The sequence below is a fragment of the Chiloscyllium plagiosum genome, chromosome 1, assembly GCF_004010195.1.
Source record: "Chiloscyllium plagiosum isolate BGI_BamShark_2017 chromosome 1, ASM401019v2, whole genome shotgun sequence".
NCBI lineage: Eukaryota > Metazoa > Chordata > Chondrichthyes > Orectolobiformes > Hemiscylliidae > Chiloscyllium > Chiloscyllium plagiosum.
The window spans coordinates 155754598-155769470 of record NC_057710.1 but is presented as its reverse complement, the minus strand read 5'-3'; the positions used below and the strand labels follow the sequence as shown (position 1 = coordinate 155769470).

The 14873-nt window shown below is 38.6% G+C and overlaps 1 protein-coding gene across 4 annotated transcripts in view; it reads right to left on the bottom strand.

The window, feature by feature from the left end:
* The window catches only part of tmem131l (transmembrane 131 like), a 162818-nt gene that overhangs the window by 129861 nt on the left and 18084 nt on the right, over positions 1–14873 (bottom strand). The window contains exon 1 of one of the 4 annotated variants that reach the window (XM_043700125.1): positions 1299–1321. The exons of the other annotated variants lie outside the window; for them this stretch is intronic. Coding sequence (XP_043556060.1) covers positions 1299–1306 — 8 coding nt within the window. The 5' untranslated portion in view covers positions 1307–1321. Of the gene's footprint in view, positions 1–1298; positions 1322–14873 lie in introns of those variants that run through there. 4 annotated transcript variants of the gene reach the window in all.

Sequence of the window (14873 nt, the reverse complement as noted above, 5' to 3'; positions counted from 1 at the left end):
GCGTTGGAGGGCATCTTTAACCACATGGGAAGGGAAATTGCGGTCTCTAAAGAAGGAGGCCATCTGGTGTGTTCTGTGGTGGAACTGGTCCTCCTGGGAGCAGATACGGCAGAGGAATTGGGAATACGGTATGGCATTTTTGCAGGAGGTAGGGTGGGAAGAGATGTAATCCAGGTAGCTGTGGGAGTCAGCGGGTTTGTAAAAAAATGTCAAGTCAGTCGTCATTAATGGAGATGGAGAGGTCCAGGAAGGGGAGGGAGTTAAATGCCAGGAAATGTGTATTTGTTCACTTCTGCAGAAAGAACAGAAAAGCAACAGATCAGTGACTGCAGAATGGGGTACAAAGGGATCTGGGTATCCTGGTGCCAGTGTAGATACAGCAAGTGATTAGGATGCCAAATGGAACATTGTCATTCATTGCAAAAATAATAGAACATAAAAGTACGGCTGTTCTGCTGCAGTTGCACAGAACACCAAGACAACTTCTGGAGAACCATGGATAACTTTGCTCTCTTATTTAAGGAAGGACATAAATGTGTTAGAGAATGTTCACTTGACTAATACCTGGGGTGAGTCGTTACGTTCAGAGGAAAGCCTGCAAGTCTGAATTTATACCCATTGGAGATCAGAAGAATTGGAGATGGTCTTACTGATACAAACATAATCCTAAGAAAACTTGGGAGTGAATGCTGAAAAGACTTTCCCATTCACAGAAGAGACTAGAATTAGGAACTTTTCAAGATAAGTTGCATGTCAAAGGATTGCTCTCTACAGCTAGTTAAGATCCTGTTGCTTATGTTGTGCAGTGAAGAAAAGCAATTTTCTTGGATGGATGTCAATTGATGAAAGAAACTTTCATGAGAAGCAGATAATTTTGAGATTAAATCAGTTCACTTTGTCATAGAAAATAACATTTCACACTGCTGCTTGCTATAATTTTATTTCCAACAAAATCTGTTTACGAAATCTTTCGCTGGCAAGGTTAGAAACTAAAGAAAAATTGGGGGAAAACCATCCACCACAATGAGAAAACTTCCAACACTGAAAAACACATGTAGGACAATAAAATACAACTTACAATTGAAAAATTAAAGATTCTGATACAACCCCAATAGTATACAAAAATCACATTTCAGAAATAGTTTGGGATTTGCGTACCTAATGGAAGGTGCTATAGAAAACTAGATCTATACTGCATTGAGCCAAGGACACTACACTTTTGCTGCACAGTTAAGGAAGCACAGACTTTAAATCTGCATATTTTTTCTCTAGGAAGTGGAATAAAACAGATTGCTTACCCTCCCATAGTACACTTGTGTACCACTAACAGTTCAGTGGTGGAATCATACTGAAAAAGCACAGCTCAATTTCCTGCACTAGTAACTCTGCATAAATGGTATGAAAAAGGAGATATGTTACCAAACAGGTTACTAAATCATTTTTGATAAAAATCTAAATGTTAAAATATTTTGCTAGATCATAAGACAAGCTTTGATGGTCAATGAAAATACTTTATAAACTTCGACTAATACTTTAAAACAAGTAGTTAATTATTTACGAGCTTAATCTTTGGCCGACAAGCACTACCCCACAGCTCAATGAAATACACAATAGAAACAATTCAAGTTAGTCAACAAGCCAAAGCTATAGCATTAATTACACAATAATAAAAAAGCTTTTATTGGATACAATATTTCCTTTACAAGTTCTGAGCAGCAGTTTGCCTTGTTGTAATTTGGTTGCCCTTGGGATAGAGTTCTGGGAATTGTACAAGGTTTTTCTACCCTTCTAAGACAGATGTATTGAAAAATCAGAAAACACTGCAAGATACAAAAGACTTGTGGAATTAAATGCAACTGACAGCTACCTGAATCGAAAGCCAATTTGACAACAGAAATCAGGCAATGAGTAATAATGAATTGCTTTACTTCCTAAGCACAAGTTTTAAGAACTAGTTGAGCAGTCAACACCCTACAGTGAAATTGCACTATAATACAATAGCACTTCCCCAAACTCTTCATAGGAAGCATTATATAACAAAATATGACACCAAGCCAATATGATACTGAGTCAGATGAAGCATGGACATGGAGCTGTTGAAATATGCCCTAAGAGAATAAAGGAAAGCATGGAGGTGTAAGGATAGGCTAGAGCTTAGAGATAATCAAAGAGATGGCCTCAGACAGTGAAGTGATTATAGGCTGGGAGGATACACAAGGGACCAGAATTGGATGACGGCAAATGCCTAGGAGAGTCAAAGGGCTGGAGGAAATTGTACATATAGGGAGAGGCAAGGCCATAGTGGGATCCAAATCAAACTAAAAATCACCAAGTTATTTGATTGGGAACCAACATGGTTCAGTGAGTTCAAGGGCAATAAGCAAACAGGGCTTGAGACAAATGCTTCCTGAAAATCTTACATGAAGTCCATAAATGCACTAGCGCCAAAAAGATGCCACTGTCATTGGACAAGGATTACGTTTCAAAAATTGCAAAGAGATGGCTCTAAGGTATTTTAATGTTTCAACCTTGTAGCTACATGAAGTAGATAGAGAATGGAACACTGGACTCAAAATATTGACTCTGCTTCTCTCGCCAGAATTGGTGAGTTGTGCCAGTACTTGCTGCTTGTGCTTCAGATTTCCAGCATCCTCAGCACTTCGTTTTAATTTTATTTTTTTTATTATTATAGTAGACAGAGGATCAATTTTAATGTACCCTGCACCAATTTGACAATTAGACACTGTCCAATATCACATTTTCATTCACCAACAAAAACTTAGTCTTATGTCAGACCATATCAATGCTGCTGTCTTAGTTCATCCACTTAACCAGATCACCAACAACTCAGCATGAGGAGTCTGGCTTTCTGCTCACTGTGAATTACAGCAACACCAACTATAATTGAAGTACATTCTAATACATGAATTGTGGAAACAGTCATTAGATAGCACAACATAATACAGTAATTACCATAAGTATGATTTTTTTTTCCCCACAGTGGGCTATGGGTAACCAAACCTCTAACTATTAAGTGACAAGGTATATTCAGCACAATATTCTTTCCCATGTACATGGCATGACCAGCACATTGCTTATTAGTCATTCTACCCAAATACATCACCTATAGCAGATTTAAAAGCTGTAGTGCACAACCTTTCAATAACTGTACTTACCAAAGGCCTCCTTCAAATTTCAATACCTTCTCAGGTAGACTCTTTTTTTGTTCCAATTTGGGACGTTTTTAATCTGTAAACTTCACTGCAATACCAGAAAATGAGTTTTTTTTGAAGAAGTAACAAAGAAGATTGATGGGGGCAGAATGGTGGACGTGATCTATATGGATTTCAGTAAGACGTTCGACAAGGTTCCCCATGGGGCACTGTATTCTCATGGAATACAGGGAGAACTAGCCATTTGGATACAGAACTGGCTCAAAGACAGAAGACTGGTGGTGGTGGAGGGTTGATTTTTCAACTGGAAACCTGTAACCAGTGGAGTGCCGCAAGGATCGATGCTGGGTGAACTACGTTTCATAATTTACATAAATGATTTGGATGTGAGCATAAGAGGTATTGTTCGCAAGCTTGCAGATGACACCAAAATTGGAGGTGCAGTGGACGTGAAGAGGGTTACCTCAGAGTACAACAGGATCTTGATCAGCTGGGCCAAAGGGCTGAGAAGTGGCAGATGGAGTTTAATTTAGATAAATGCTGCATTTTGGGAAAGCGAATCTTAGCAGGACCTACACACTTAATGCTGAACAAAGAGACCTTGGAGTGCAGGTTCATAACTCCTTGAAAGTGGAGTTGCAGGTAGGTAGGATAGTGAAGGGGGCGTTTGGTATGCTTTCCTTTATTGGTCAGAGTATTAAGTACAGGAGTTGGGAGTCATGTTGCGGCTGTACAGGACATTGGTTAGACCACTTTTGGAATATTGCGTGCAATTCTGGTCTCCTTCCTATCGGAAGGATGTTGTGAAATTTGAAAAGGTTCAGAAAAGATTTACAAGAATGCTGCCAGGGTTGGAGGGTTTGAGCTATAGGGAGAGGTTGAATAGATTGGGGTGGTTTTCCCTGGAGCGTCAGAGGCTGAGAGGCGACTTTGATTAGATTAGATTACTTAGTGTGGAAACAGGCCCTTCGGCCCAACAAGTCCACACCGAACAGCAACCCACCCAGACCCATTCCCCTACATTTACCCTTTCACCTAACACTACAGGCAATTTAGCATGGCCAATTCATCTAACCTACACATTTTTGGACTGTGGGAGGAAGCCCACGCAGACACTGGGAGAATGTACAAACTCCACACAGACAGATGCCTGAGGTGGGAATTGAACCCGGGTCGCTAGCACTGTGAGGCAGCAGTGCTAACCACTGTGCCACCGTGCCACCCACAAACTTTGTAGGGTTTATAAAATCATGAGGAGGTATGGACAGGATAAATAGACAAAGTGTCTTCCCTGGGGTAAGAGTCCAGAACTAGAGGGCACAGGTTTAGGGTGAGAGGGGAAAGATATATAAAAGAGACCTAAGGGGGCAATTCTTTCACACAGAGGCTGGTATGTGCATGGAATGAGCTGCCAGAGGAAATGGTACAATTGCAACATTTAAAAGGCATCTGGATGGGTATATGAATAGGAAGGGTTTGGAGGGATATGGGCCAGGTGCTGGCAGGTAGGACTAGATTGGGTGAGGATATCTAGTCGGCATGGACAGGTTGGATCGAGGGGTCTGTTTCCGTGCTTTCCACCTCAATGACTCTAAAATTGCTTGTCTGTTGACAGGTTTCCTCCATTGCAAATTCTTAATCATGCTGGATGTGGATAAACGCTGGATGTATTTTTATTTTAACAATTAAAAAGACTGGGTTCATTGCTTTCCTTGTACCCTAACTGCTGACACCTAATTTGTAACTGGGTGTGTTCAAGTGCAGATTTAGCAGAAAGGAGAGTGTAACTTGACGTCAGTAGCACATTTTTGGAATTATTCCTCTGGATATGAACAGCACAAGCTATGTGTTTCACATTATATATGAAGTCTACATCACTGATTTACCTGTAAGTCTCCTCCTCCACCTTTACACTCATGCTATTAGATTTTGGTGTTGGCTCAATCAGAACTCAATAACTTTTCCTTTAATAGTTCTGGTTTAGAAGTTTTAAAATCTTATCTATTTCAACTATAAAACTATGCAATTAAACCACTTTCATTTCCCCCCAGTTTTATTCACAAGTATTATTTTTAAATCAATAAATTTACCTGAGAACTGAAGTTCTTTTTACCCACTACCTCTGGGAGTTGCTTTAGGAATTTTCTTCCTGACTACATTTGATAATATTTGGACTGAAATGCATCTCGAGCAGTAGCACAAAGTGGGGCACATAACACATCTGCAGCTCATTTAATACTCCACATGATTGCGTTTTACCAGTGAGAACAAAAATTGATGGTTTTTGAGTTATCATTCAACACGAACTCCACCCCCACTATTTAAAAATTAAATAACTGTTTCTCATGGCAAAAAATATTTAAAACTGCTGGCACAATGCCAGAAAGGACAAGTGATTGAAAAGACAATTTTTGTTCATTTGCTAGGTTAAAAAGAACAAACTACTTGTGTAGAGAGGAAGCAAAGTTTCATTGTCAAGTTCACAAATATAGTAACCAAGAAAGGGGGATGGGCAGGCTACAAAAGGCACATTTAAAGACTGAAGCAAAGAAATTTCACTACATCTTAAAAACCATAACTTTGTCCCAATTCAGTCACTAAGCCTCACCAACCTCAACATACTACTTCCAGTTACCACAGGTTTATAGATTTATGGACAGTGAATGGATACCTCCTACTGGAAATTTCTGCACAGATCCCTCAAGCCAGTTCTTTCCTGTGCATTTATTCAGATAAAACATTTCAAACAAATTTCTAATTTCTACTCTAGCACCTCCATTCCCCTTCCTGCCTAATAACCCCAACTTTCAAAAATGAACTGTGAAGAAAGCCAACTAACAGTAGTCTGAACTCAAGCTCAAAATGTTATAGTGTCATACAGCAGGGGAAGAGACCCTTAAGTCCAATTCATCTGCGCCAACAAGATAGAGGGGAGCACAGGAAGGGGCGGGGGGGTGGAAACAGAGAGAAAAACAGAGTCAAAGAATGAAAATGAGGCATGGGAGAGATAGGTTGGACAGAGAAAGAGGACTGAGTGTAGTTGTGGAGGGGACGGTGGAGGATAAGAGAGAGCGTGAGGTTGGTGGGAGGGGAAAGAGAGCACGGCAATGGGAGAGGGGCACGAGGTGAGACACTGTGGAGGAATCATATTACAGCTAATATTTAACAAAATACACCTTTTATGTAATGATAATGATTCAGCTCGAGTATAGTTTATATACTGGAATGTTAGATACGAAAACATGCACGAATGTGTCATGAAACAATGTGATATCCAGATATGTGGAAACCCTGGAATCCCATGTGTTCTGTGTACTTTATGGATAACAAGAAGAATCTAGCTTTGCCTGCAATTTTCAGCTAAAAGTCAGCATTCTAAAAATAATTTTCTTGCATGTACAGTCAAAAGGAAAAGATTATGCAACTTTACAACTCAACAGGAAATTGCACAGGGGCCTGGAAGGTAATGAGGTGAAGGGAGATGAAAAGGAAACTCATCACTACCAGTCAACAACTGAAGACTTCTTACTACAAAAGTCATTGTCATAGAAAACTCTCATCAGCGACAAATGAGGGGAGCCCAACTGGCAACAACACAGGCTGGAAATCAGGATTAGAGTGGTGCTAGAAAAGCGCAGGTCAGGCAGCATCCAAGGAGCAGGATGAAGGGCCTTTGCGCGAAATGTCGATTTTCCTGCTCCTCGGATGAAGTCTGACCTGCTGTGCATTTCCAGCACCACTCTAATCTTGACTCTAATCTCCAGCATCTGTAGTCCTCACTTTTGCTAGGCTGAAAATCCGCCATTCTTTCCAGTGTTAAAGTTTCAGTTGATTTTTGCTTTTTTTTATTTGTGGTGCTGAGTTTGGTTTCAAGGAACAGAATAATGTACGTGCGTACAAAATTGCGTAGATTCAAGTGCACCACAGTCAACTGACAAATTCTATTTGGAGTTAGTGAACAGATAGAGGTCTATTTCAGATCGATTTTAAAAAAGCAAAATGGAACCAGAAACAATGAAAATCATTTTTAGAATGCTAAAATCTGAAATTCAGCCCAAGTCCCAAAATAAATAGCCCCAAATTTGAGTTGTGCCAAATTCAGAATCATATTGCATCGGTAGTGGCTATTCAACCCATTATGCCTGTGTTTTGGAAGCTATTCAGTTAGTCCCACTTCCCACTCTCCTCAGTCTGCATATTTATCCTGTTCAAATACACTTCCAATTCACCTTTGAAAGTCATTTCTGTTTCTATCATCTTTTCAGGGACTGTATTGCAGATCAAAACTATTTGTGCAGTTTAAAAAAAACATTCCCTATAGCTCTATTAGGGATTTTTAATCCACTTGTCCAGATATGTTTTGACACATCCCTCAGGCTTGTGGGAACTAAACCCAGACTTTCTGGCCCTGTAGTACTTTTAAGCTTTAATTCGAGATTGAAGGGATGATTAGGCCTGTCACAGGTTGCGGTAGTAGAATTAAATTTGGATGATACACTATGCTAACACAAGAGTTAGAAAGAGTGAGTAGTGGTGTTTTTGTGGGGGGGTGAAGCCAAAGGACAACACGGACGTTAAAGAAAAGTAAATTACTTTTCGCACGTCAAGAAGGGGTGAAGGAGAGACAGGTAAGGGAGGAGCAAACCTGCAGATGACTTTCGCCTCTAGTGTGTGAAGCTGATCTATAAGGATGCAAATCAAACAGAAGAAGCAGACCCAAGTGACTGATTTCAACTATTAAGTTAATAGTTCAAACCGATTTTTATTTATTGATAGTTTGACAAACAGGCACAATCGGTGGTCAGATAAACACTGCATCCATCTTAAGTCAGTGCTTTCCCTTTTTAAAACCAACTCAGTTCATGAATGGACTCGGGTACTTAAAAAAATCAGTTGTAAAAAGTCAAAAAAGGTCAAAAATCCATCATGCATTTGTACCACTATGAGAATGGCTAACACAGTATATCGGTCCCACCACAGAGACCAAAGGGAGAATTTTTAAGCAAAGTTTTATTTCAAACAGAGTGAGAAGGAAAGTAAACAAGAATGAATGGGGCCTACACAGAAGGAAACGAAGGGAAAACATTTAGAGACCAGCACATGCATAAAACAGGAAGCTACTAATTGGTAAATGTCATCCATACAAGGCCATTTCCTCTGACTATCTACAGCAAAACGTTAACTTAAATACCTGCTGTGCAAAATTGTGTTCTTGCGGTCATCCAGAAGCTCCGATTAAAGTAAATCTACCACAAAATTCTTCCGTCCCTAATTACTGTGGATACATCTCACCTCATCTTTATACAAAAATGTATTAAACCTCAACGTTAAAACATAGAAACCACTTCCTGCTGGTCACCACAGCTAACATCTGCAAAACAAGGTCCACTTAAGACAAGGTTGCAGAGAAGAGCAACTCACCATTTGCCCGGCTCTAGCTTGGAATTCAACTCTTAGATTTTTACTTAAGATGATTACAGTGGAAGCAACATAATAGAAGATACACTGGATAGAATGAATATAATGCAGACCAAATCAAAGAAAGATCGCTTAGCTTACCCATACTGTCAGATTAGCAGTTCACTCTTCGTACAAACAAAGTATAATATTTCTCAATTTCCTCTCCACACACAGTAAGGCAGTATTGACTATATGGCATTTTAATAATAAGATGCAAAAGATTTGCAGTAATCCGCAAAGAAGTCATAACATTCATGCTTTTCAAAAAGGTACAAAATATCCTCATTAATTTTTTTCAATAAAATTTGACTTAAAAATGTGTTTTTTAAATTCATATCCAAAATCAACATCCAGTTGTCAGGAAGTGACAGGTACATTGGCTTTTTTTTCCTGAAAACCAGTAACTGGTGCTGAACAGAAAGGTGCTAGTTGAGGTCATTAGGGATAGTGAGCTGAAACTCTATTTCAGCGGGATCAGGGAAGCTGTGCAAGGAGAAAAACCAGACGACTAGTGGCTTCGAAGATAGCTCCTATTCCAAACAAAATGCAGGAACTGTTTCCACAAACAAATAAACATTGTATGGGGGCTTTAAGAAAAAAAAGTTAAACCCACCGAGTGTCCATGCCACAATTTCAGCATCAACACCTAGCTAGACCATAAATCTATTACATAATGACCTGCTAAAATTACGTAATAAAAACGTGCAAAGAATAGCAATACAGTGGAAGGTTAGAAACAGATGATAATTCTTAAATGGTAAAACGGTAGAATAGGGTGAGAACTATTGGGAAAAAAAAATCCTTAACCCACAAACTTATAACTAATTTCACACAAAGTTGAAATTTAGATATAGCAACTGATCTACTCTTTTGGCACCTGGGAATTGCAATATATTCGCCATTTTAAATAAAATCTGCAAAAAGTAATATTCTAGTCGACCCATTATTTAGGTAGCGAGTTTTGAGAAGATTTGTAGCTCAGGTTGAGGTTCTAGATCTAAGTTTGCTTGCTGAGCTGGAAGGTTCATTTTCAGACATTTCATCACCATACTAGAAAGCGTCTAAAAATGAACCTTTCAGCTCAGCGAGCAAACTATATCCGTTATTTCGGTGTTCACGGAATGTCAACATGCTTCATGACAACTGGAAAAAATTGAATTTTAAAACCTTTGATTTACAAATACCCAAAACTATCAATAAAATGCTCAAAGTAAGATTCGTGTGCAAAGCAGATTTAAGATATTCAAACACTGATAGATCAGCATTTGCCAAACATCAAGACAAAAAAAAAGTTAGTATCAAATATGTAGCTACCCACAACATCAGTAGACTATCATTTGGATGCACCAGCACTTCCACATTTGAAACAATCTTATCTAAAAAGATGTGCTAGCTGCTCCCAAACCTAATGGTGTATGGTTTGACTTACTGAGTTGTCATTTACAAATTAAACATCACATTCTGTTCCTGCAAGTTATTATAAATATTCCATTGGACATAAAGGCAAAAATTCTGACCTACAATGGAATGGGGTACTTTAAGTGTACAGCACTTGAACAACCTAAATTATATTTTGTGCACACAAAGACGTTTCATTATTTGCAAAATTATCAGAATGTGAAAGAACAACACTGAATAGGCACAGTTTTCCAATACGGATTTTAAATTGTTTTCCAGAATGAATCGCCTCATACTGGATCTGGTTCACAGCAAGCTAACAGTTTGGAGGTAACCCAGGCACCTGAAAAATAAAAGCGTGACTGAAAATATCCATTTAGAGAGTCTATTATTTCAAGAATACCTGTTACAATGTCAAAAAACTAACAACATTTATTTCTGGTCTCACATCACCATTCATCGCCAAAACATTAATCAGTGTGCTCAGTTAGCCCTTCCAGCAACAGGAACAATTTCTCTTCAACTCTGTCCAAACACTCATGATTTTGAACATTCCTCTAAATCTTCCAGAAAGACAGTAGTCTCAACTTTTCTAAGCTATTCTCTTATCTGAAGACTCTCCACATGGAACAATTGGCATTGTTCATCATCATCAATTTCTTCTCTTTCTTAACAGTGGGTCCAGGATTGGTCAGAATATCCCAGTTGAGGCCAAAATAGTGTACTTATCAGGTTTATCACCACTTACTTAGTTTTGTAATCTGTGCTCCTATTTCTAAATACCAGGACTACAACTGCCAATTAACTATTTTTTGCAATCTGTCCTGCCGCAATGAACAGTACACACATACATCCAATGCTTTGCTCCTGCACCTCCTCTAGGAGCACAAAAGCAGAAACATGATCATGGTTGATGGAGCACTTCAGTGCTGTTTAACCCACTATCACCATAACCCTTTAGGACAGTACACTATCAATTTTAGAGAAATAGGCTTAATAAACTCCAAGAAACTTATCAAATATGACTTTCCATTCACAAAACCATACTATGCCCACTCATGTTTATGACAGATTCTTGCATTTTTCCCACTACTGATGAAAGGCTGACAGGTCTGCAGCTGTTTTTCTCTTGCACCTTTTCTATTTAGTGGGGTGACATTTAGAAGGTTCCAATCGGTAGGAATTATTTCAGAATCTATGAAACTTTGGAATAGGATTACCAATTCATTGACTATCTCCATAGCCGCCTCCTTCAACACCGGTATGTAGACAATCAGGTCCTGGAGGCTCATCAACATTCAGCTTTATTAATTTCTCCACTACAACCTTTTTTTAAACTTGCATTAATTTCCATCAACTCCTCATTCTCCTCGTCATTTAGATCTCTCATTCTGGGAGATGTCTTGTATCTACTGCAGTGAAAACAGACACAAAGTAATCATTCTGTTTCTCTGCCACTTCTCTATTCCTATAAATTCTCTTGATTTTTTTAATGGATTCACATTCTTCTTAGCCAAATGTCTCCTTCAGAATAACACCATTTACATACGCTGGATTTTCTAGCTTTTCCAACCAAAATGCATCCCTTCACACTTCACTAACGTAAATTTCATGTCACGCACTGTAACATTCTACCAGACTATATCCTCTTGAATTCTCTCACTATTTTCCTCAATCATAATACCTTCATGTTTTGTGTCAGTGGCAAACTTTAAAATTGTGTTCCATACACTCTCATTCATGTCATAAACAGAGACCAAGAAAAGTAGTGGTACTGATGATCATGGGAATCCTACCTCCTGAAAAAACAACGTTCACCATCATGTTTGCAATCTCTGAACTAAAATCTGTAACTATGCTGCTACCATACTGTCCCTTTCATTCAATAGGATTCAAATTTACTGACAAGCATGATACATGGCATTTTATTAAATGTCCTTTGGAAGTCCATGTTCACCACATTACCACTTGCTTCACTGAAAAACTCATTTAGTTAAACACAATTTTCCTTTTTAATTATCTTTTATGGCTTTCCTTAATAAATCCACATTTGACCAATTTTGTTCTGAGATAGAGCTCTCAAAGCATTTCCAATATAGAGGTTAAACTATATGGCTTATAGTTACAGGATGTATCTTAACACTGCTTTCTGAACAGTAGTGCAATTAGATTAGATTACTTACAGTGTGGAAACAGGCCCTTCGGCCCAACAAGTCCACGTCGACCCTCCGAAGAGCAACCCACCCAGACCCACTCCCCTACATTTACCCCTTCACCTAACACAATGGGCAATTTAGCATGGCCAATTCACCTAACTTGCACATTTTTGGACTATGAGAGGAAACCCACGCAGACACGGGGAGAATGTACAAACTCCACGCAGACAGTCGCCAGAGGCAGGAATTGAACTTGGGTCTCTGGCACTGAGAGGCAGCAGTGCTAACCACTGTGCCACCATGCCGCACATCTCCAGTTCAATGACACACCTCTGTAGAGAAGACAGTTTGGAAGATTACAGCCAGTGCCCTGCAATTTTCATGCCCTTCTCCTTCAGTATCTTTCGATATATCCCATTAGGTCCTGGTGACTTATCAACTTTAGCAACAGCCAGCTTACTACCTTCCCTTTATCAAATTTTAGTCCATTGTGTCAACAACCTCGCCTGCATTACGACCTTGGAAGACTAATAATCTTTGGTAAAGGGATTCTCACTTAGAGGCCCAGCCATTCTTTCCAACTTCACCTGTTTAATTGCCCAGTCATTAAATATATACTCAATACAAAATATTTAATGTCTTTGATAAGAGAGCTGAATGTATTATCCCCAAGTTTGTGGATGACAAAAATAGGCAGGAAAGTAAGTGGAGAGGATGACAAGCAGTCAATATTGGTATTTGGAAAGGAGAATGAGTGAGCAAAAACATGAGATGGAATGTAAGGTAGGGAAATGCAAGATTATGCACAGTGGCAGGAAATATAGAGGAACTGAATATTGAAAGATCTACAATGTAATGATTCTTAAAATATACTTAACCCTAAAAGTTTATTAGAAGGTACAGAACTTCAACCTTGAAATACCTTGAAAACTGGAGAATGAAATCAAAGCTAAAACTTCTTTTTAATGAAACTCCATTTCACTTTAGTGAAATTCTTTGTAGTTAATGTGACCACATTTTTTTCACTTTTCAGTCTATAAATTGAAATGGCAGTCGGACTGGTTTAACTGGAAAAGAAAACAGGAAACTTCTGTAACTTGAACAAACAAATGGTGCAAATTGTTAAGCTGGGTGACTTCAAGATTGAACAGCACCAAGATTCTTCTAAATTAAGGAAATCCTGCCTCTACCAGCATCTCTGATCGTAACTCTCTGCAACTCAAAACTGTAACCGGCATAAGGAGCAGAAAGTAAAAACATTCACATTGCAGACAACACCTCTCTCACTCGTGGAGAAAAAGAAATCAGGAAGCTTTAATGAAAGAATTCATTAAAAAAAGCAACCAAGTATCTAATCAATCACCAAATCAAAAGACAACCATTAAGATATGGTCAGAAGTGTCACAAAAAAATTAGAAGGACTGTGAGAAAAATCAGTTCAGACCACAAGGGAGAAAGTTATCTTCTAAGTTCTGTTTGCATTGTATATATTATTTCCAACCATTATATATGTGTTAGATTAAAATCAAACAGTTTATCTTAATTATGATTATAGCATGTGTGTGTTTGGGTGTTTTGAGGGGATATAGTTAAGAATTTTATAAGTTATAATTTATGAAGAACAACAGAAAGAAAATTTAAGTGTGTTACAATTAATAGAGTTTATTTTACTGTTCCTGAAGGAACCTGGTGTAGCCTGCACTTGGCCTAGGTAGTAGTGAGTCACTCAAAATCTGCATTTTGGGGGGCTTCACTGGGATTTTCATACATTCACAAATTTTGTGATGACCTGTGAAGAATTGGGACATGATTATCAGCGCACTATGCACAGTTAAATTGTGATAATAGGTCAACTTCTAATGGCCTCCCAAACTAAACTAAGTTCAAGTGAAAATTCTGACTAATAATCAAGCTTGTCAAAAGTGAGAACTGCAGATACTGGAGATCAGTGTCTAGATTAGAGTGGTGCTGGAAAAGCACAGCAAGTCAGGCAGCATTTGAGGAGCAGGAAAATCGACGTTTCAGGCAAAAGCCCTTCATCAGGAATGTTTTTCTGACAATCAAGCTTCCACTATTTTCAGATTATTTCTAGCTCTCATGAAATACCTTTAATAGCTAAAAACAATTAAAGTCTAGTTACCCAGGACATTGTGATCAGCAATTCTTATTGAGAAACTGGGTTCATGGTTCTTTGTAAAAAAAGCAACATACTGTACCACAGTTAGGAACTCTTCCTTCTCTCCATACCTTTTTTGCTGGTAATGATTTAGATCAGTGATATTAGGTTAGCACATTAATTCTATAAATTGTTCTGCTGTTACATGCTGTGGTCTTCATGTTAAAGGTAGAAATAAACTCAGTGAGGCAGCACTAGCACACAGATGGTGCATTCTTAAATAGATTTCTCGTGCCGTACGTTACATTTCTTCACAAAATGTTATATCAGATTTATATTTTGGAACAGTGGCTCAGAAGAGGGGCAAAACATTTGAAGTTTCCTGTTAGTCAACAGAACAGACTGCTGAGCAAAGTTATAGCTCATGAAATAAAAGAAACAAGTGCAACATGGATACAAAATTGCCTGATTGACAGGAAACAGGAATGGTTAATGGATGACCTTCAAGCTACAGGATGGTTTGGAGCAGAATTCCCTAGGAGCCTGTATTGGGAGCCTTGCTTTTCCTGA